Here is a 21,768-nt window from a genome sequence, read left to right on the forward strand (position 1 = left end):
TATCATGCTCCGTTTCACAATGTCGGAGTAAATGTTGGAATTCATGTTTCCCCGCAATGAACCATACCTCCCCAGAGTGAGCAGCACTCATGCAGCCACAGAAAATGATGCTTTCCCTTGAGAATGATATGCTAGTATTCTAATAAAAATGCTTGCTGAAATGTCCACCGCTTAAAAGTTAAAGTAACTTCACAGCAATCTTCTTTGTGATGTTCTTGAGATGCTTAACTGCCACTTGATGACTTTCTAAACTAAGAAAAAGTTAAGAAAAATCCAATTTCCTGCAGACAGACGACCCAATCTTCACCTCCAGAACACAACTCCATCTACCCTGGCGACCAGACTAATATAACACTGTGTGGGTGTCCTGTATTTAATATATTCATAATTATCCAATACCCGTTAGATCTGCCTATTGAATATTTGTATTAGTTTTGCCATCGTTTGATTATAATTATGTATGTTTATGGTTTCAATAGATGTCAATGTGATAGTGTTTTGTTTGTTTGAAAAGATTCAGCCATCACAATGAACTCCATGACGATGGCAATCCATCACAACACAACACAGTAAAGGTCCACATATACAGTACATGGATATCTACCCCAAATGAAACGTTAGTCACGCTGTAGCAGCAGCTTGATACAATTACTGTGTGAAGTCCTTAAATACGTCAGACTCATGGATCAGGTGAAGATGACTTCAGTCCTTCTAATAAAAGACAGATGTCACTAAATGTTGCCATGTCATCAACTCCTGAGCTTATAAGAAACAACGCATTCTTAGGAGGATGTAGCCTAACAAAGGATCCTTGCTACAGTGAAGAGAAAAAAGAAAAGGAAAACCTTGGAGTGAGCTATACCTCATCCTGAGCAAGACCACAAAGCTCTGCTGAATAGCTGCACGCCACAGACGAACTGTTACACCATTCCACAGCCATCCTAACCCCAACTGAGTATCCCTCCACAACAAGCAGCTCACACTAAGACCTCTTAAATATGGGATTCCAGTGGCAAAAACCAATATGGCTCCTTGACTCGTCTCTTTAAAGAAGCTTAACTCAAATATGTAATTGTAAACGCCTATAATTAAGGGAATGGTCAAAAGAGAATGAAGGACAGGAAACTCAGTAATGGTCAGCAACGTTAAAAAGGAAACTGGTATTTTTTTTAAACAACAAATAGCCACTTCATTTGAGTTGTAATGACCTTTGACATTGAAGTAGAAAAAAAAAGATACACTGTCATCATAGGTTTCATTTCACAGAAATACTTTAAACTGTAATCATGTTGCTTCTCTGTGTGGTAATATATCTTCTAATAACTGTTCAGGGCTCAGTCAGCTCTTGTTGAAATGAACAATCTGTGAATCAAATTTGTAGTATGAAACACTCGAGAATTTTCAAAACAGAAAGACTTAAATTTGACATGATGTTTACTGTTACGCTGCCTTCTAACAATGGCTTGCATGAAGACGGTTATTTTTGAAGACAGTGAGGAAAAAAAGAGATTAAACACAATTTTCTGCTGAAAAATCGAAGAACGGGATGCATATGTCAGTGTCCAACCCACACGTTACCAACTAATCATACCTAATCAACAAACTCCACACAGTTTCCTAACGACTCTCCTCACAAATAAAAAAGACCCTCACGTTTCACTTTATTATTGAGAACTTTTTAGATTTGGCTTTCGTCATGGTTCCATAGAGACATCTGGCAAGTAAAGATGGGGGGTGTATACTGCATGTTAGTGAAGCACCTTCAAAGACATAATAAGGTGAACTGGCTGTTCTCAGACACATTATCTATTGCAAAAAAATGCAGAGATGTTGCCAGGCCAAGAGGTGAGATATGAGGACTCAGAACCAAGATCAACTGGAAATCCCCACTCATTCTCAGTGTGCGGTGCTTGCATGTTCTCTAGGTTCTGCCCACAGTCCAAAAGCATGTATTGTCCATAAGTGTGAATGTGAGTACAAATAGTATAAATAGTTTTCTATATGTGCCCAATTCATGATGTACCTCGACCATTGTCAAAACTCAGCTGGGAAAGGCTCCAGTGTGAACCTGAACAGGATTAGTAGTAGAAGATGAAATGCCTCCATCCATCCATTCATCCATTTTCTATGCCGCTTCTCCTCATTAGGGCCCATCCCAGCTGACGTCGGGCGACAGGCAGGGTACACCCTGCACTGGTCATGAAATCCCTCAATTATTGATAATCGATAACAGTTTAGGAAATACTGGCCTCATAACTAAAAATGTATAAATAATAAAGGTATTGGCTTTCTTAACAATGTCTGAAATCTGATATTGCCCAGCTATTGTGATATTACTGGATGCATTCAGAAGTAAACACTGGCAAAAGAAGACAAACAGGTAGAAATTCAAGAGAATGATTTACACTGGTATAAATGACAGTTGATGACATGTATTTCCTGCGACTGTGTGCTATAGTGCACTGTATTTGGCTGAAGGCGGAGGAGAAGCGAAGACGGGGAGGTACCGCTGAATATATGGAAGTAATAATATGTAAAGTTTGCAAAGCAACGGTGACGGCAAAGGTAGGAACACAGCAAATTTGTTCTACCATCTCAAGAGAGTTGTCATGAGGCGTGACAGAGTCAGCTAGCAAGCACCTACCCAGTCAAAAACACAACATGCTTTTATAGTCAGCAAGGACAATATTCAGCCGTATTACTGTTTTGCAATTTGCAGTTGCTACTAAACTGTAAACTTTTCTGAATACTTTGCACTCATCTAGTGGGGTAGAGACTACTGTAAATGCACTTGCTGTATTCCATAGTTTGCTACCAATAAATCAATAAATGTGCTTTACAATTTGAGACAAGTGTATTTAATTATATGGGATAAGGTTCGTAGCTTTTTATACAAGACTCTGTTAAATTTTATTACATCGTCAAATTGTGATGCATCCCTAAGATATGGTGATACATGCTAAGGTCCACATCGCCCAACCCTAACTGCAATATGCGAGTTACTGCCAACATGCTGCTTGTGACTCAGAGTTATTCTTCCTGACGCGTGATATTAGATTAAAAGTATTGAAGGAAGGCGCATTACTATCCCCTCGCACAACCAACACTTTATGTCACGCTTCACATGACAGGTTGGACTTTAGTTTTGTTTCTCTTAGGTTTTACACATTGTTTCCTGTTTTGTGCTCCTATTTATTTATCGTATTTCCTGTTTGGCCGCACGTGGATTGTGTATTGGTATCTCCGTTGGAACATCTTTGTGTAGAGTCTGCATGTTCTCCCCGTGTGCGTGTGTGGTACTCCAGCTCCCTCCCACATTAAAAAAAATATGCATGCTAGGTTAATTAGAGACTCCAAATTTTCTATAGGAGTGAATGTGAGTGTGAATGGCTTGTCTATATGTGCCCTGCAACTGGCTGGCGACCAGTCCAGGGTGTACCCTGCCTCTTGCCCGAAGGCAGCGAGGATAGGCTGCAGCATACTGGTGACTCTAGTGAAGACAAGTAGTACAGAAAATGGATGGATGGGTTTCCTGTTTGGTTCCTGAAATGTGCTTGCAACGGTATCTGTTTTTAATTAGTAGCCAGCCCTACTATTTAGGTGGAGCCGCATTACGTGCAAAGAGCAAAAGGTAACACTTTACATGCATATTTTCAATCCAAAGGCCAAACTTGGGACTAATTGCTGACCACGGACATACCGAGGCCCTGAGCAAACAGGAAGGCTCCTGAGATTTTTTAGAGGCGGGTTGAAAAAAATGTACGTCCACATTGTCCCGGATTAATAAATAGTTGCATCCAGACGGGAACGGACCACTGAGTGAAAACGATGTGAAACACAAGGCACACCTACGTATGGCGCTGCGAACAGACACACAGACCGAACCACGTGACACATCATTCTATAGAAGAAGAACGCATGCGCATAAGTCCGTCGTCTTCCGCTGTCCAAGGCTCGGCTAGACTTACGACAAAGTGGAATTACATATGCGTCATTTTGGGAGGATAAGACAAGAAAACACTGGGAGAATGTCGACTGCGGTGGGTCATGACACTCGAAATACTCAGATGTTATGTTGGCTTGACGTCAGAGCTCAGTTCTGGTTACGTGACGGCAACGGGTCACTGACGTTTTAAAAAAGCAGCGGACTGCTAGTCCGTACGGAAACGACGAGCCGGAGTTTTCAGATTTTCCCACTCTGGAAACTGTTTTCTAAAAATACAGTTTCAGGTCACCCAGAACGCCGTTTCCGTGTGGATGAGAGGCTGAAAGCATAAAATACTTTGCCATTTTGACTTGAAAACGTTTCCGTGTGGATAGCCTCTCTATCCAAGCAAAACAAAGGCTTTTTTGCAGATAAAGCACTAAAGATGAGTGCATCACATTTCCTTCATCACTAATAGCTTTAAGAAATGATATCATGCATAAAATACAACACACAGGTAAGATTATCCTGACTAAACGTGTGTGAATAAAGCCATCTTCTCATGTTATTGATTTTCTCCCTAAGGGGTTCATCGTAAAACCTAAAATGTGAGGTGTGAATTGTGAAGGTGCCCTAAAGGGCAACGCCTGCATAACTATGACATCAGCCCATAAACTCTTGGCACACACACAGAGAGAAGCATACATATCCACATGCATGAACTGTCAGATGTTTCCTCGCCTGTTAGCTTTACGAGCCTGTGTGTGTCTCCTCCATGTCAGGAGACATGTAAAAAGGTTCAGGACTCTTGGGGACCACAGAAGATGTGAGTCAAGGACAGCCATGTAATTGCAACGAAAATTAATAAATTGCAAAGATTCAATCGAAAATGTTGTGTGCAAAATGTATAGAAAATAAAGGCTTTGCTCTGTTTCCAAGAACAGTGTCTTATTTTTCCATTCATTTTAGCACAACTTTTCTCTGATGCCTCAGGCTGTCTGATGTCAGGCTCAGCATGTGCATCCAGTGCCTGGTATGTATTAGATGACCACTGTGAGATTTACACTAAGGCAGCCCTACAATTCCCTTACTTACAGAATCAAACAATACTCCCACATTCAGCAGAGAATAATAACTTCTCAAAGGGTGTGAGATCTACTCTGCTTCAGTGAAAGCTACAAAACCATGACAGCCTCTGATAATTTGATTTCTATGGGCACTGGCTCCTGATACATCCATAGCGTTTAAAAAACGATATGCTAAAATAGCAAACAAAACTCCAAGGTCAAATGAAGTGACAACATAAATACTAGATGGAAGGGGTGGGAGTGGCCCCTGGGAATGGGGAGGAATATCAACTGTCACAGCTGCGTGGATATGGAGCGTTCGGCCTGAACAGGCACAATTCCAGACAGGAATGCAGAACGGAGCAGTCATACAGTGGCTTGCAATAAATCAAGACCAACAAATAACAGATACATAATTCTGTACTTTTGCCATGTACCACTTTCTTAAACTCGCAAAAGAAATTCCACCATACTTTTGGTTCAGCCACTTGTTTACACTTCACTTGACAGTCAAAGCAATGCATCCAAGAGATATCTGGATGCAAGGTTGTTAGGCTTTAGTGTAGTGCACTGCAGAGAGGAATTGGCTTGGTGAATAAATATTTACCTGCTACAGAGTTGGGCCTCGGCATCATCATGAGAGAGGATGTCTGTTGCGAGTATTGATTTAGTCCATCTGACGTGTGACATGATGATTGTGGCGGTCCTACAGCAACCGCCGATGCGCCACCATGCTGCTGCTGGTCTGTCCTGGCAGGGTTGTCGGGCGACGTGGCAGACGCGCTGTTGGAGTCTTCTTCCGCCACAGGAGAGCAGGTGTCAGCCCGCATAGTCTGTGCCAGGCCATGGCGACCGTTGCCTCTCAGGCTGCCATCCTTGCTCCACTCCAGGCTGGAGCCACTTCGGTCGTCATTTTCCGAGGAGCTGGTGATAGTGGCTAGGAGGCGGAGAATCATTTTAGGTATGTTTTGCTATTATGGTGACATAACATGAATTCGTATTATTCATTATTATTTTCAAAACAATTGACAGAAGAAGGATCCGCTATTATGGAATGCCATGTAACCATTACGACAAAACAACATTGGTACCTTAAGCAAAAAATATGTAGTAAATTATAAAATTACTACACAATAAAGACATCTACTCAAAAAACAGCACTGCAGTGTAATCGCTAACGTTGGTGCTCAGACAGGAAGAACACTTGACTAAATTTCCTTGATGAACAATGAAAATGAATCAGTTAATCAATTTATACTTCTAGGATAGCAGTGCTCTAGGCTCCTGTTTCCATGGCCGTGTCGTAATGAGCCAAATATATCTGCCTGGAGGGGTTCTGCCATGGTGGAGGTCTGCATGTAGCTCATTTCCCACAGCTGAAATCATGTTGCCCATCTTTAGACAGCAAAGCAATGGAGGCTGCATAAACAGTGCCTCTGCTGGTCGAAGCTAAGTAGTGCACTTAATTTGAACTCAACTGCTTCAAAACCTGATTAATCAGCAATCAAGCAAAATCCTTAATAAATTAGGATGCCCATCCCTGGTTCAGATGTGTGTGCTGCGCTTGTACCAACTTCGCTATACAATAAATACTTTGCATGATATTACAGTATAATACATGTTTTTGTTGTTTTTAGTGACTACCACATATTCTTTAGTTTTGCTTATTTGCAACCCTGGCAAATGTAGGGTAAAGAACTAGTGTTAAAAAGTAACGTTGGAGTCCAAACAGGTGTTTTGCTCACATGAGAACAAATCCTTTAATCCCCACAAAGGCCACTCCACTCAACCACACTATCAAAATGTGTGAGTCAAGGATCATACTCATAAAAAGTCAGGCAAATGGTCACATCAACATGAGCAGAGTCAAAGGGTTGGTGCACAAGTAACTATTACTACCATTAACTACTACCAGCCCACTAATGTTGATATCATGATGTTGCAGCAACATGTCAATACTTTCACAATGGAGAGCATCTTATTTGGCTTGTACATGTTCTCCTTGAGAAGAACCCCTTCTTGGACCAAGAATATATTTCAAAGACTCCATAATTCCACCGAAAAGCTTTACCACAGTAAAGTCAGATTATAGTGCTTTGAAATTCAGAGTCTGAGTCAAACTTCAAAAGGGCAAGAACCGGTAATCGTAGTCAAGAATCTGACTGCTCGGAACAACATAGCTTTTCTTTTGTTTTCCCATGTTCCAGTCTTGTTAAGAAGTTGGATGGGAGCTCTTTCTGAAATATTGTAAAGTCCTCTCATAAAATGTATAGATTTGACACAACTGAGCCAGCTGTACGTTTGAATACACAACAAAAACTATAAATATTACACTACTGCATGTTTCCTCCTGACCAACAGTCAGTGTTGCCACTGTTGGTGTGTACCGTGTGACAGCAACTATACATTATTTATCAGCCTGCTATGAGTATCTCTGCGGGACCAGAATGACTGACTCATGCCAATTGTGCTCTTTGAAAATGAAGGACTCTGCAGTATTGAACATTCAAAATATTGTGTCGTGTAGAATGGCTTTGCAATGCATTTGTTTCATCCACCACAAAAGATGACACCCTGCTTTGTCCATACCATACTGAGGCTAAAATTTAAAAATCACACATTTCTGAGTTTATTAAGGTTCCAATGTGGCTCTTAATCTGTGGTTTGCCATTGATTTTTTTTTTTTTTTTTTACAAACTAATAACGAACAAATGTTTAAAACGGGAAATAGAAAAGCAGCACTGATGAGCATGAGTAGCGTCATAGATGGATTGTACTGGGGAAAAAACAAAAATAACAATGACAGGTAGTCAGCGTGTCATTAGGGGCAGTTTTTACATTTGCAATGACTGGCAAGAAATTCTTGCCATTGCTCACTGCTATGAGACAGACATCTAACTATTGAACCACAGGACCCACTTCGGTGTATACAATGGTTCATTATCAGAATATCTAGCATAGTTTTCTGATACAGGACCGCAGGTATTTTATGACTGTGTCAGCGTAGTTCATTATAAAAGACATTCTAAAGACCATCTCTTACCTATTATTCCACTGTCCTTACTCTCGAGCGTGGAGCTGGGGCTGGTGATGGTTCCACAAGGGCTGGCGTGACTGAGAGGGGGGCGGCTTATGGTGCTGTTGAGTGTGGAACACGGGCTGTCAGTGCAGGGCGATGCAGTGCTGCTGGTTAGCGTGGAACAGGGGCTGATGCCCTGGCTTGTCATCGAGCACTGGGGAGGGGAGAGTGTTAGGGTTACAACAGAAATGTGGAACTGTAAAGTAATACAGGCCAAACCAGGGGTCGGCAACCTTTACCATCAAAAGGGCCATTTTGCCTCCTATTACAGAAAAAAAAACAGTCTGAAGCCACAAAACATCACACAGCTTATAAACTTTCAGAAGTTTTAATCTCTTTAAAATTTGCACACTCAACAAGACATCTTTTTCGTGTTTCACTGCACACACTGGTACCCTCTCTCCCTTGCCTTGTTCATCCAATCAGCAGTCAGAACTCAATAAAGATGCATTCACAGACTCGCAATGTGTCGGAAATGTCAAACTCTTTTAAACACAAAAACTCCCCCAGGCCAGTGAAGGGAGCCAGAACAAGGAGGTCGAAGAGCCACATGTGTCTCCAGAGCCGCGGGTTGTCGACCCCTGGGCTCGGAGTCCAATTATATTACTGGGAAATGAAACATGGTCCCCTATGAAAATCTGCAATTGGTTTGACAGGTAAAAAAAAATAATGACAACATAAAATAAATAGGAATATTTGTCCATTCAACGGTGTTATAAAAACTGTTAAAAAAACCAAAATGAACAAAGCAATGAACCTCACCGCATGTCACTGGTTTTGACCAAATGTCAACAGAGACGTCCCTCAAAATATGTCTTGACTCAAGACAAAGTGGTGAGTGGAGGTGTGAGGTAGAAAAGAACAATCACTTTTTCCTGCAGCATTAAAGAAAGCCTTAGCATGCAGATTCAGACAGGGCAAAGCCATAACTATACCACTAAGGGTGCAAATATATGCAGCCCAATGCAGCAGTGGAGGATGCAGCATTTCAGCATTTATGATTTGATGCAGATGAAAATGAAGGGAGCAATATTTTTTGTCTGCTTCACTTTATCTACGATGATAATGGAGTCATTTTACAAATTAAAACGAACACAAGATCTTTTTTGTGCAGAAATGGTGAGACGGTGTACATGCACATTGTTATAATAGACATTTGCTGTGTTTTACTCTTTGAGACAAACTAAAACACTAGAAATGTATGTATGGCAATGCATACCACAGAGAATCCTCCGACTGTATGGTACTGTGCCAGGTTCCGATATTAAGGTCCAACAAAAATGTTCCATTACTATGATCTGCACACGATACATATCTGCAGTGTCAGAGGGATTAAAATAACATCGAGCCAATCAGTGTTTTGATGATTCCATTCATTCCATTGCTTAACTAATAATAACTGTCAGTCAAATCTAATTTGGAAGCTAAATTATCAAACTGATAAATGATGAATAAAAATAATAATGATGAATAATAACGTTGATTAGTGATTGGTGTCAAGTGAGAATTGCGTGTGTCTAGAGAAAAGGGAGGGACATTTTCAACTATTTCTGGGCATCTTTGGTGTTAAACATTGCTTTTGAATGACCGGTTTTTTTTGTATACACCATTTTATGAAACCTTACGAAAATGACAACTATTAAAAGCTACTACAAACAACCTAAAATGTTATATTTAGAACTATCCATTCAATCAACCATCAACAAGCGCAATAAGTGGCATGGCGGGCGTCGACATCATCATGTGTCCACGCTTAAGTTCCTCAACAGTGATTAACGTACCATCGGCGCTGTCTAATGAAAAAAAATCTGCAGATTTTGTGACTTTTTGCTTTTTATCCAGAAATAAATCCAAAAGTCATTGGATAAAATCAGTGATAATATATAGTAATCCCTCGTTCACCACGGTGAATTGGTTCCAGACCCAACCGTGACAAGTGAATTTCCGTAGTCGGATTTCTTATTTAAAAATGGAATATTGTCATAGTTAGACCATAGAAAACTTTTTAAGTACGAGTTTTAAAATTATAAGAGCCCTGCAGACATAAAATAACACCCTTATGGTCACCTTTACACACGTATTACCCAATAAAGTATATATAATCTGACAAAATAAGCCATTTAAGACATAAATAAATCTTGTGCTGGTGTGCGTTCAGGATGTGTGGACGACAGTAAGTGATGGCAAGGATTCAGAGTTGAGTTTTAGCATGGCATGGTTACAGCCGCAACAGTAGTCTGTGTTATTATTATGATTATTAATGATGAATATTATGTTATTATTGTGCCTGTTGTGACATAACTCAAACCTACCATTAAAGCCTGCTGTTCTGGCCATCTAGTCTTGCGCTTGTATGTTTCACCGAACATTACAGTAACATGACTGACACCTAATGACCAGTGTTGAATACTACATATCGCAATTTGAACGTCTTCTTCATGCCTTAAATTTGTATTTTAGTTCATTTAGCCATTTTCATGCTTAGAAATGCTGAATTTAGGCCAAAAATACATAATATTTCCTTAAATGGGCACATTTTTAGACTAATAATAGGCCATATTCAACCACAAAACAGCGTGATTTATTTATTAATATATTTTTGAAAAACTGTGATAGAGTGAAGCTGCGAAATTCCATAAAAGATGTGGCGAGGGATGACTGTCATAGTTAACAACATCATTACAGTTACAATTATCGGTCCATATTTTATATCACTGCATACTGTTGCCGTCCAATGACAATACAGTAATGTTTGCCACATTTCCAAAAAAACAGCAAACAGCAAAGTATTTCATAAAAAATAATTTAATAACACAAAACAAAACACTGGTATTTGATAACTTTAACACCTGAAACATAACGACACTATCTAATATCTACCCAGGTATGTTGTACGTGTATATTTAATGTTTGAGCGGACTTAAACAAATACTTAGAAGACACTGTAACAATGGGTAGCAAGGCAAAACGACATGTATCCACAAAGCTCAAATGTTATCACCGCATTACAAGTACACTGATATGTTACAGGGAAATCTGCATACCGTAGTTTAATATCCAGTAGAATTTACTGCATGCATCATTCAGACTCAGTTGAATTTACTTGCATGCATCTTTCAGACTCAGTTGCACAAAAAATGTCAGTAACCTGCTAAGAACATTGCATTCACTATCCAAGGTAGTTGGTCCTCTTTTTCGCTCATTAAAACTAAAATGAATGAGTAAGGGCGGGCTCATGTAAATGTAAGTGTTTTGAAGTACAGGTGGTTCCGTTCCAACACGATGTGATGTAAGTGGAGTTTTGGTGAAAGTTGGACCTTCTGCTCAAATCTTTAAACCTAAATTACCTCCAAAGTCACTCACACAGTACACAGAACACATGAAGCAGATAATAGTAATAATAATTAGTAATAAAAAATAAAAGGCAAAGCAGAAGCAACATTTCCATCTCAATAATAAGAGTACTAAAACGCTTGGTTATTACTGTGGAGCTGAGACCCGGTGTCTCGGCAACCCGGCGGTTATGTGTACTGTTGTGAGTGTCTTTGAACGTGACATGAGTCCCGATCGTTAGTGTGTGGCTGCATGCAGAGGGGACAGTTAAGTTTGCTGATGTTTTTTTGTCGAGGTTTGACCGACAGTAGCCTGTTTTGTTTTTGCAGTTAAGAGATTGTTGATCGACCGCCTCCTCGTGATTCTTACAACGCCCAGGTAGACATTACAATACGATCTTTATCCTGATGTAATGATGTAAGCGACAGTCAAGTGATTGAGACAAGTGGGGACGATATTTAGCACATAGTGTATCCTTCCGTGGTGCACCGCCCTGTAACTAGTTCTCGAACGAGTCTTGTGTTTACCAAACTTAAGTTAATTAATTAAATTATGGTCGTGCGTACGTAACCATGAAACGCCTAAAAACATGTTTTCATTTGTTATTTGAGAAATGTTCTTTTGGCTTCACTGTATGTGCAGAAGAACAAAGATCATCTCCATCTATCAATCTTCTATGCTGCTTATCCTCACTAGGGTCACAGGGGTATGCTCGAGCCTATCCCAGCTAACTTCGGGCGAGAGGCGGGGTACACCCTGGTCTGGTCGCCAGCCAATCGCAGGGCACATATAGACAATTCATACCTATGGACAATGTAGAGTCGCCAATTAACCTAACATGCATGTTTTTGGAATGTGGGAGGAAACCGGAGTACCCGGAAGAAACGCACGCACGCACAGGGAGAACACGTCAATATACATCAGGTACACATAAACAGTTTAGCAAAGTACATCCTCTTCCATGCGCCAAACATTGCCGGTCCAGTTGTTAAAGAGGAGCATGCCGGACTGGGAACATGCTTCTCACACAACTCTTCATTATCAAAGCTAAACAAACTGAAGCTCATGACTACCAAACATAACTCTATTTCTGGTACTGAGCTCAGACACTGTTGTTGCATACCCAAGAGCCCCTGGGACAGCACTCAAGTTACTGACACACACGCTGGAAAGCTGGTACTGGAAGAAGGCAACATGCAGAAAAATACATCACAAAAACAGTTTGGGGGTTAGAAAAAAAGTCAAAAAGTTGACACCAATCACTTACATTGTCATCCAAAGATAATGCAAAGCGGGGTTAAAAAGAATCATCCAAAAGTAATAATAATCCAATCCTCTGAAAGCACTGCCACTAGTCCTCCTCTGTCATCCTCTCTATCGCTTTATCTTTGTGCCGCAGCAGTGGATGCAGCTGCTGTTAGAGCAAGGGGGAGGAGTTAGCAAAAATTAAATACCTTCTTTTCATTCTTGTCGTCCATGGGTATGCGCGCCGAACCTGGGATGCCTTCTCCCAGTAAGAAGCCCAGCCTTGTCATCAGTTCCTGAGTGGCGGGGGAGGAGGAGGAGGAGGAGGAGGAGCTTGGCTGTTTCTCTGTTTGACGCTCTAGAGGACAGAGAGATAGGCTCGACGTTAGAGGTTTGGTTCCCTCTCTGTACTGGACAGCCTGAGCACTGCTTATAAATACTACGTTGCACCATCCAGCTGCTGACCAGGTTCTGCACACTCTGAGAGGGAGCGGGAAGAAGAGCAAGTATGTGTGTATTATTTGCTGCTACTACTACAACTTGGCGGACGCATCTGAGATGGAGTACACATAGGGCCCTATTATTTCCACGTTAATGGAATCGAGGAGTTGACCAATAAAAACGGAATTTACTGTTAAAACGCGGAATCTGGCAAAAATTAACATAATGTGAATGAAATTATGTCATCGTGTGGAGAAGAAACATTCGTGTGGGGAAGTATTTCCCCAGCGGACCGCTCAATCGCAGTGGAATCTCTTCACAAACACTAACCCGCCAACTCCCAAACTAAACATGTCAAAACGGCGGCGAAAAACTTGGAAACTCCTCTCTTACGGTGCGTGAATGGAAGCTAGCTTGGTCAGCTTAGTTTAGCAGAGCATGCTAGTGCGGCTGTGTGTGTGCGTCTCCGGTTGGGTGAGTGTTTACACCGGGTTGTGTTTTACCGCTTTAATGTAAGCGAACGTTTTACGATGCCCGCTGACGACGTGCAGATTCTGAGTTGAAAAGACCTGAGTTGAGAGGCACTGTTATTCTTCCACCCAGCTCGTCTTAACCGTCTAGACACATTCTCAACACACAAAAAACACTTCTGGCTTTCAAAATAAGAACACTGTTTTAACTGTGTAAACAAAATAAGGGTGTCATAAAAATATCTTACATTAATAACGCAATTGGAAGTACATCAGTGACTACATCTTCCTTAATCACAAGCACGGGCATTACGGTTTGTTGAAGATTTTGTAGCAATATGTGCTGAGGCTGATATCCCTTTAGAAAAGTTAGCCAGGCTACGTCCATTTCTGAATTATTGGACAAAATTAGCCAATGATGTATTGCATCAAAAAATGGAAGGACTTTTGCATCTAATGAATGGACATTTTATTCACTAACCCAAAAAGCACACACTCTATGCTCGCAAAATAAGTGGGAATGCTAAAAAAACAAAAAAAACCAATGGAGTTTGAAAAAATTAAAAGAGAAAACACGGAATTTGTGAAAAAATAAAAGAGATTTCATAGGGCCATATACACAGTGCCTTGCCAAATATCTCTGTCCATCATTGTCTCATAAAATGCAATCTATTTAGTTCAGAGGTCTTCTTTCTCAGGCAGGGTCGTCTCAAGGAAATTACATCAGATATGATTTGTTCCTTGGCACGGAAACAGCGACCAGCAAATCGTGTTCTCCAATTCAATTCAATATGGCAATAAATATAATTACACATAATTCCTCAATAGTTGTGTACATAACCAGAATAGTATGTCAATGCAGTCAAGGCAACATATTAAAAAGGTTTCAGCAATAGGCACATTTTCCAATTAATCATGAAATAATTCAAAAAAGCACACATTTCTATAGTGGAGTTCAGGACGCGAGACAAAACCAAATCAAACAAATTACTTTGTGCTACTAGCCGCCACAAATGAACGGATAACTTTCGTTCTAGATATAGGCGTCTTACCGCTGGATGAGTTTATTCGTAATCAGAATAATAAAGATGAACGTTGCACCTCTGCGTGTATCTTAAAACGTCTGTTCAGACCCTAATCTTTGCTGCGGGGGGAGCACAAGCGAATCAAGAGGTCAGCTGAATGATGGCACCCCGGTATAGATTTATTTTTTGCAGCATGCCTCAGTGACCAATTGCAGGGCTTTTTCCGCCTTTTTCTAGCACTCACACAGGAAACTCTGAATATCAATCAGTGGATAACGGTTTGCTCCAACAGAGTGTGCATGAATTTTTGTTTTCATTTAGTGCAAATTGATGCTAAAATGAGTAATTCAAATGGTGCTGAAAGAACAGCAAATCCAGTTCCTAAACCAGGGTTTCCCAAATGTAGGGATGGGACACAAAACTACTCCCAGGTCAGTTATTATTGTATCATAAAAGTATTACATAAGTATCATAGATTTTAGCATGTTTTAGGTCCAGTGCTAGTGGCGGCCAAATATTGTAAATTAAATGAATCCACTTTGCTCTGGTTTGAACATAGTAGCACGGTGTAGTGTGGCTGGGCAGGCACTCCAGAGACCGAAACATGTGTACACAAATAACTACAAAGTCACTTTTCCAAAATATTTCCCCTTTCACTAACAGCTTCTCGTAATAAGGAGACCAGAATTTCTGTCAGCCTGCACACTTCTGAAATGGAACGCTAATATCACTAAGGCATTGCTTGTATAAAATGGCTGCAATGACCAGACCAGGTTTCTTTCAGTGTGTGATGTCTTTTTGCACACAGCTGTTTCTGGAAGCAAAAAAAGTCAATTTCTCTACATGTTTATTATTGCTATAATAAAGTGCCAGGCAGAAATGCTATCATATCCAATGTATTCTACTCCAATCCTTGACTTGAAAGACAAAGCAGATAGTCTGATCAACAGACGAACAGATGGTACGAGACAGACAGAGGCAGCCGTCCAAAGTACACAAGCTTATTAAGCTGCTCTCCATCATCACCTCAGCTCCTCGTTCTCTCCTTCGTTTGCTCCTTTACCCTCCTCTCTCCACTTCGGAATGGTGTTGGCAGTGAATTTGATTAAACGCTAACCTGTCCAATGGCTGGAGTGGATGGAGAAGCCTCCATGAATTAAAAAGCAAGCCGGGCGAGAGCTGCGCACGCAACACTGGCATGAAAATACTCTTAAACAGAAAAAGACATCTTGAGTTGCCAAGTTGTTTATGTCAGATAATTTGTCAGCTTGTTAAAGCCGTTGCTTCCTCAAAGTTTGCATTTTGAAGCCAAACCGACTAGTAAATGTAGAGTTAGAGACATATGAATAATAGAAAAAACTAAGACAGCATTTTAGGCATAATTAGTCTTCTGACACAAATGAATAAATCATCAGTGTCAGTCATGCAGTGCAGTGGAAAGTTTCTAATCGAAACAAAATTGCAATTATTTTCATAGTGTAATCTGTGGTGGTAGTCACATGGTTATAAGCAATAACGCAATAACAATTATGCTAAATATCCTACATGCTCCAAATAACGCCTCTATTCAATTAACCATTGAATCTCCTACAGTCTCCTATAGGCAAAAGCACATAACCACCGAGGTCTGGAGTTAGTGCTGGGTCAAAAAAACATTGGCATTAACAGCTGTGGCTGAAGGAGACCTCCTGATGTATTTTTATTTATTTACTAAGACCATAAGATGGCAGTACTTGTGCTTGAAGCACCATGAGTGGTCAGCATCCAGCAGATCACCATGCACGTTAAAATGTCGGCTGTGCTACTCAGCTGTTGGTTTGAAACTGATGCGTGGTACACTTGCCGTACTGTCGTTTACAATGAACCCATCAGTGGTATTAATGCTGACTGAGCAGTTTGCTGCTATATCATATAGTAGACTTAATAAATGACCATGTGGTTAATGAGTTATGGTTTCCTTTCCACTTTCTCATGGACTCCAAATAACTATTAAAGTGAAAAAATTAAGTTGTTATGTATTATGATTTTTCACATCTCTCCAATTATTGCTTGCTTGCATGTAATGCCCCAGCCCATGTGACTATGACTGAATTATACTCAAACTTAAAGCATGTCTTTCTTTTTATATTCTATTCATATACTCTGAAATATAAATAATACAAGATGTCTGCTATGTTAGTGCCGAGGTTTTGCCTTGAGCTGTTACTTACCTTGCCTGGAGTGGTCTTATCAGTAGAGGAATAGGCCGAAGTACAACATTTTTAGCACTGCATATTAAAAATAAAAACAGAGGCCACCTCTAGAGCGCTGCCTTTAGCGCTGCCATTGGTCTATAAACAAAAGTGTAGACAGCCAAGGCCTTGTAAATATATCAAATAAATATACAGTATGAGTGCAATAAAAGTGACCACCAAGTGCGGTAATGAAAGCAATATTATAATGCTTCACTCCCAACAAGGACAGGGGAAAGTGATTACATCTCATTATGGATTCTGTTCAGTACAATGACCGTAAATGAAACTGATTTATAGACTTTGAGATGGGCTTAAATATGTTCTTGGTTCATGTTCAACCCTTCCAGGAAGTTTAATGAAACAGCAGGCTGGGTAGTATGACTGCCTCTAATGGTACTAAATAACCTCTCTCATCTTAATGAATCCAGGTTATTATCTGACGCTGTGTGCATTGCAGGTGCATTCAGTGCAGGTGCATTTCTTCCTTGCCACAATGAAACGGTGGGATTTTGGTCATAAAAGTTGAGTGAAATGTTATGTGCAGAATTAATTCTACCTCTGCAATTCCATACAGTGTGGTCCTCAATAGACATCCTGCCCAGCAAATAACCCACCAAATAATGTAAGTCTAACAAGAGAAGTGCTCATTCATGCAGTACTTCCTCTGCTCTGCAGGGGGAAACAGCGAGGCGTACCTGCAACAATGAAGCAGCAGTAGAAGAAGATGGCTCACATTTAAACAAATATGGGGCTAACAGTGCCTGGATGAAAAAATATGCATTTACCAAAAATGCAGTGTGAAAGCCAAAAATGAAATACTGTTTCAAAGGAATATAACCTGCCAAGGCACTTTCAGACAAAACATCACAAATTTGATGCAGTCCCTCCCACCATCGCCCATGATTATTGATGGTTGAGGCGGTTTGGATTTTTTCATTTGGACCTGTGCAAGGTTCTGGACTTCAGGGGCTTGCTGCAGTACAGGTAATATGAGTCTGCTAACACTGACAAAGGCTAAAAAATAAATAAAGAGAAACTAAAATGATATATAAATATATATGGCAAATCTGACAAATCCTAAGTAAGTTTGATCAAGAGTAGAATTACTACAGCTGGTTGGACTGCGGCAGCTGTTGAGCTCGCATGAAGTGTGAGTAGGATTTGCAAGGATTGCAAGGGTGATATTGTGCCTTTCTGTGTAAATATCCCATGTTAAAACACGGACGCCTGCGGCTTATAGACAAGTGTGGCCTATATACAGTCATGGAAAAAATTATTAGCCCACCCTTGATTCTTCAGTTTACTGATGTATTTTAATTCCTGGTACAACTAAAGGTACATTTGTTTGGACAAATATAATGATGATAACAAATATAGCTTATAAGAGTTGAATTTAAGAGCTGATATCTACCAACTTCCATGGCTTCCTTGATAATAAACAAAATCACTTAAGTTCTTCCATGAATAGCTATAGCATTGTACTGCCCAAAAATGTAACTCTTATGAACTATTTTTGTTGTCATTGTTATATTTGTCCAAACAAAGATACCTTTAGTTGTATCAGGCATTGTATTGTACAGAGCTGCTGTAACCGGTAGCCACTCACACGGCGCCATTTTGAAAATTAAAATAAAAATAAAAAAAAAATTAAAATGAACAAGAAACTGACGAAACAAGGGTGGTCTAATCATTTAAAACATATACCGTGTGTGAGTGTGTGTGCATGTGTGAGAAGTGAAACAAGAAGTTAAAAATCAATCGAGTCCAGTTGGTCAGATTCAACACTCAGTAGTTAAGCCTAATAATAAAAGGAAGACCATTTCTTCTGTAGACCACCCCTCTGCCTGGGCCAACTAATCAAATTGAGCATGAAGCAGGACCATCATACTGTACCTGGTAGTCCTCATTGTGGGCGGAATTTCCCCACGCAACACAACATGAGCTTCCGCTTTATGCCGTGCTCTTCACCAGCAAATATCTAGCTATCCAGCTGTGTGTTGGATGGACAGATCGCACGTACCTCATGGTGCGTTCAAGGACATCGGGTACGTAATTTTTTTTTTTTTTTTACAGACCCACTGAAAAAGGCTCGGCCACCCACTTTTGGGTCACGACCCACCACTTGAGAATGACTGGTCTAAACTAGTCAAGCACACTTCATATTTAGAGATACCTTAGAGTAAGAACAACTGAAGATGCAAGGAACCAATTTGTTTTTCCAGAAACTAATGAACTGAAAATTGGGGTTTAAAAAAATGTAAAAACACCACCACATGACGTTTACGAGCAGGTGTGAAATAGCAGTCTCGCGGTGCAGTGATGGAAGAATGAAGATGGAGAACGGAGAAGAATGGAGGAGGTGGAGAAAAAGTGGGGATACACCGACTGCTTGGAGCTGTCTCGGCCTTCTCCCTGCTGAGAATACAATCCAGCCGGTGCTCATTAGCAGCTGGAGTTTCACTAACAAAAAAGAGTAAGGTCTGGTTTAATGAACCCTTGATGAGAACATGCATCCTGCCTCCTCGTTTGAGTTTAAAGGTACCAGGTGATGAGCCCCCTGAAGCCATTACTGCACATTCTTATGCTAGAAAAACAATGTCTGCAAGAGCATTCACAAACGATGTCCAGTATGGAGAGAGGTGAGATGTTGATAAAATGATACCTCCGAGTGCAATCTGGTCCAGTCTGAGAAGACCAACCATACACAAGCGGATATTTTGACTTCAACGGTACATACAGATAACATTTCATTAGCCATGTTGGCTTTGGGGTTATGAGTCGTGTTTGGAGCAACACTTTCCCCAAGTGAGAGAACAGACCAAATAAATTTTAGCCATCTCATCAAATAAGCTAAAATGGCATGACATAATTAATGATGAAAACAGAATTTCCGCTGTATTTTTTTGTGAATATTTTTGAGTGTCTGGGACGGATTCATTGGATATACATGATTTTCTATGGGAAAAATTGCTTTGGTTTAGTGCGTTTCGGTTTTCATCAGTCTTTTGGAACAAACTAATAACGAAAACCGAGGTACCGCTGTATTTTTAAACTTGCACACAAATCTGATTTTTTTCACAAAAAAATTGATTGATGATGCTGCTGCTTTTGAAAAAAAAAAAAAAGTACACATGACAGAGATAATGCAAAACAAGTTTTACTTTTATTTGATCAAAAACTTAACAAAAGTAACACCTATTTACCTCTTGCAATTAAAGTGTCAGCCATTTTTTTATTTTTTTTTAAAGTACACTTTGTCGTTTGAAAGGAGACAGACTTGTTTACATTCACACTGAAAACTGCACCATTTTCAAAAACATAAAAAAAAGAATTCTCTCCTGACTGAATTTGAAGAAAAATATACAATGGCATTTTTCATTATCTGTAGCTTTAAACAATGCCACAACTTACAGAGATACATCTGGGTGTAGCAGTCTTTTTCCTCTCCTAAAGAGTGACATTTCTCTCAACTAGCCACATGCCGCTGAATCCGCCTTCGTGACATTCACTTTTCACAGCCGGATTTGGGACGCTGCAATGTACTGTATGTTGCAATATGGATTTTAGGCCACGTCACGCATCCCTACTTATACAGTAGGTGTAAGTAATGTGTGTTTATAGAAGTAATGCAACTACCCTGAACAGCCGTGGCAGTGCAGTAAATGTACACTTTCCTGAAGCAGCGCTACAACAGCACTATGTCCTGCCACGGTGCCAAAATGACATGAATTTGATCTGTTTCCTGTTTTAAAACATCCATCCATCCATTTTCTGTACCACTTGTCCTCACTGGAATCGCAGGGATGCTGGAGCCTATCCTAGCTGGGGGCGAGAGCTGGGGCACACCCTGGACTGGTCTGTTTTAAAACAGTCTTGTGTAAATGCCTCCTAAAGCCATATATTGAGACATAATCATCGCATGAAGGAACAGGTGTTAAGTGTAGGGGCTGGGTCTCACTGAAGAGAGCGCACCATGATTGACGGCACCGGAGGTTCAGACTTGATTGACGGAGACAGAGTCGTGAAAGCACAGCTGAAACCATGCAAGGACAGTTGGCCTGTTACAAATCCACCCGTGTACCCAAACACACAGACACCCCTGTAAATTAACGTAAACGCACTCACAGGCACATACCTAAAAGTGAAAAAAACACATTCACACACATACACGAGAAACTCGATCCCCCCCCCTCAAATTCTACTGTAGGTCAAACACGTTTCCGTTCTTGGCCTGGCGCTCCAACAACAACAACAACTGGAAACTTGACCAGACTCAAACACAATGCAATGAATGCATTCAAAGTCCACATTGCAAGCTGTAATCATACATCAGTGTGTGGCAGGGAGTGAAGGGAGACACACAATAAGCACTCTGCGTGACAAGAGGTCAAAAAGACATTCTCCATTCCAATTTGAATCTTTTAATAGCTTAAAACAGCAAACATCTCCTTCAGTCATTACTGGTCTCAGGCTGCAAACTTTAAATTGACTTCCCAAGACTTTGTCTTTTATAGCATCAAGATGGCACATTATCACTCTGCACTGTCAAACCCTGACATTCTAAGGAAGTGCCAAGATAGAGAAATAGTTTCAATGTACTGTATGTAGTGTTGGCCTTTTTAAAGAAAGAATGTCTTTGTGTTTTGTCCTTGCGCAAGACTTTCATAGGATATTGGCTATTGTACAATAAGGGACTATATTACAGAAACACAAAAGCAACATCATCCATCATTTCTAAGCTGTTTAGTATCTCAGTTTTATATCATTACAGTGTATTGCAAATGAGTTCCTTTTTCGAGCGAGAGAACAGATCTGTAATAAAAAAATAATAATAAAAAAGCAATATGGTAATTTAGTCCACATAAATAAAACTGCACTTGGGTCACTGTGCACAGGGAAAAAAAGAAGTCATCGAAAATAAATATAATTACATTTTATATCGTACCAAC

At 40.3% G+C, this 21,768-nt stretch overlaps 1 protein-coding gene across 8 annotated transcripts in view; it reads right to left on the bottom strand.

The window, feature by feature from the left end:
* Nucleotides 1-21,768, bottom strand: part of tanc1b (tetratricopeptide repeat, ankyrin repeat and coiled-coil containing 1b) — a 108,355-nt gene that overhangs the window by 33,060 nt on the left and 53,527 nt on the right. For 7 of the 8 annotated variants that reach the window (XM_054786217.1, XM_054786219.1, XM_054786214.1 and 4 more), the window contains 3 exons: nt 12,859-13,007; nt 8,036-8,225; nt 5,600-5,929 (listed from right to left, as the gene is read on the bottom strand). In XM_054786217.1, the coding sequence (XP_054642192.1) occupies nt 5,600-5,929; nt 8,036-8,225; nt 12,859-13,007 (669 nt within the window). The other variant, XM_054786220.1, reaches the window with a different exon arrangement.

The sequence above is a fragment of the Dunckerocampus dactyliophorus genome, chromosome 9, assembly GCF_027744805.1.
Source record: "Dunckerocampus dactyliophorus isolate RoL2022-P2 chromosome 9, RoL_Ddac_1.1, whole genome shotgun sequence".
NCBI lineage: Eukaryota > Metazoa > Chordata > Actinopteri > Syngnathiformes > Syngnathidae > Dunckerocampus > Dunckerocampus dactyliophorus.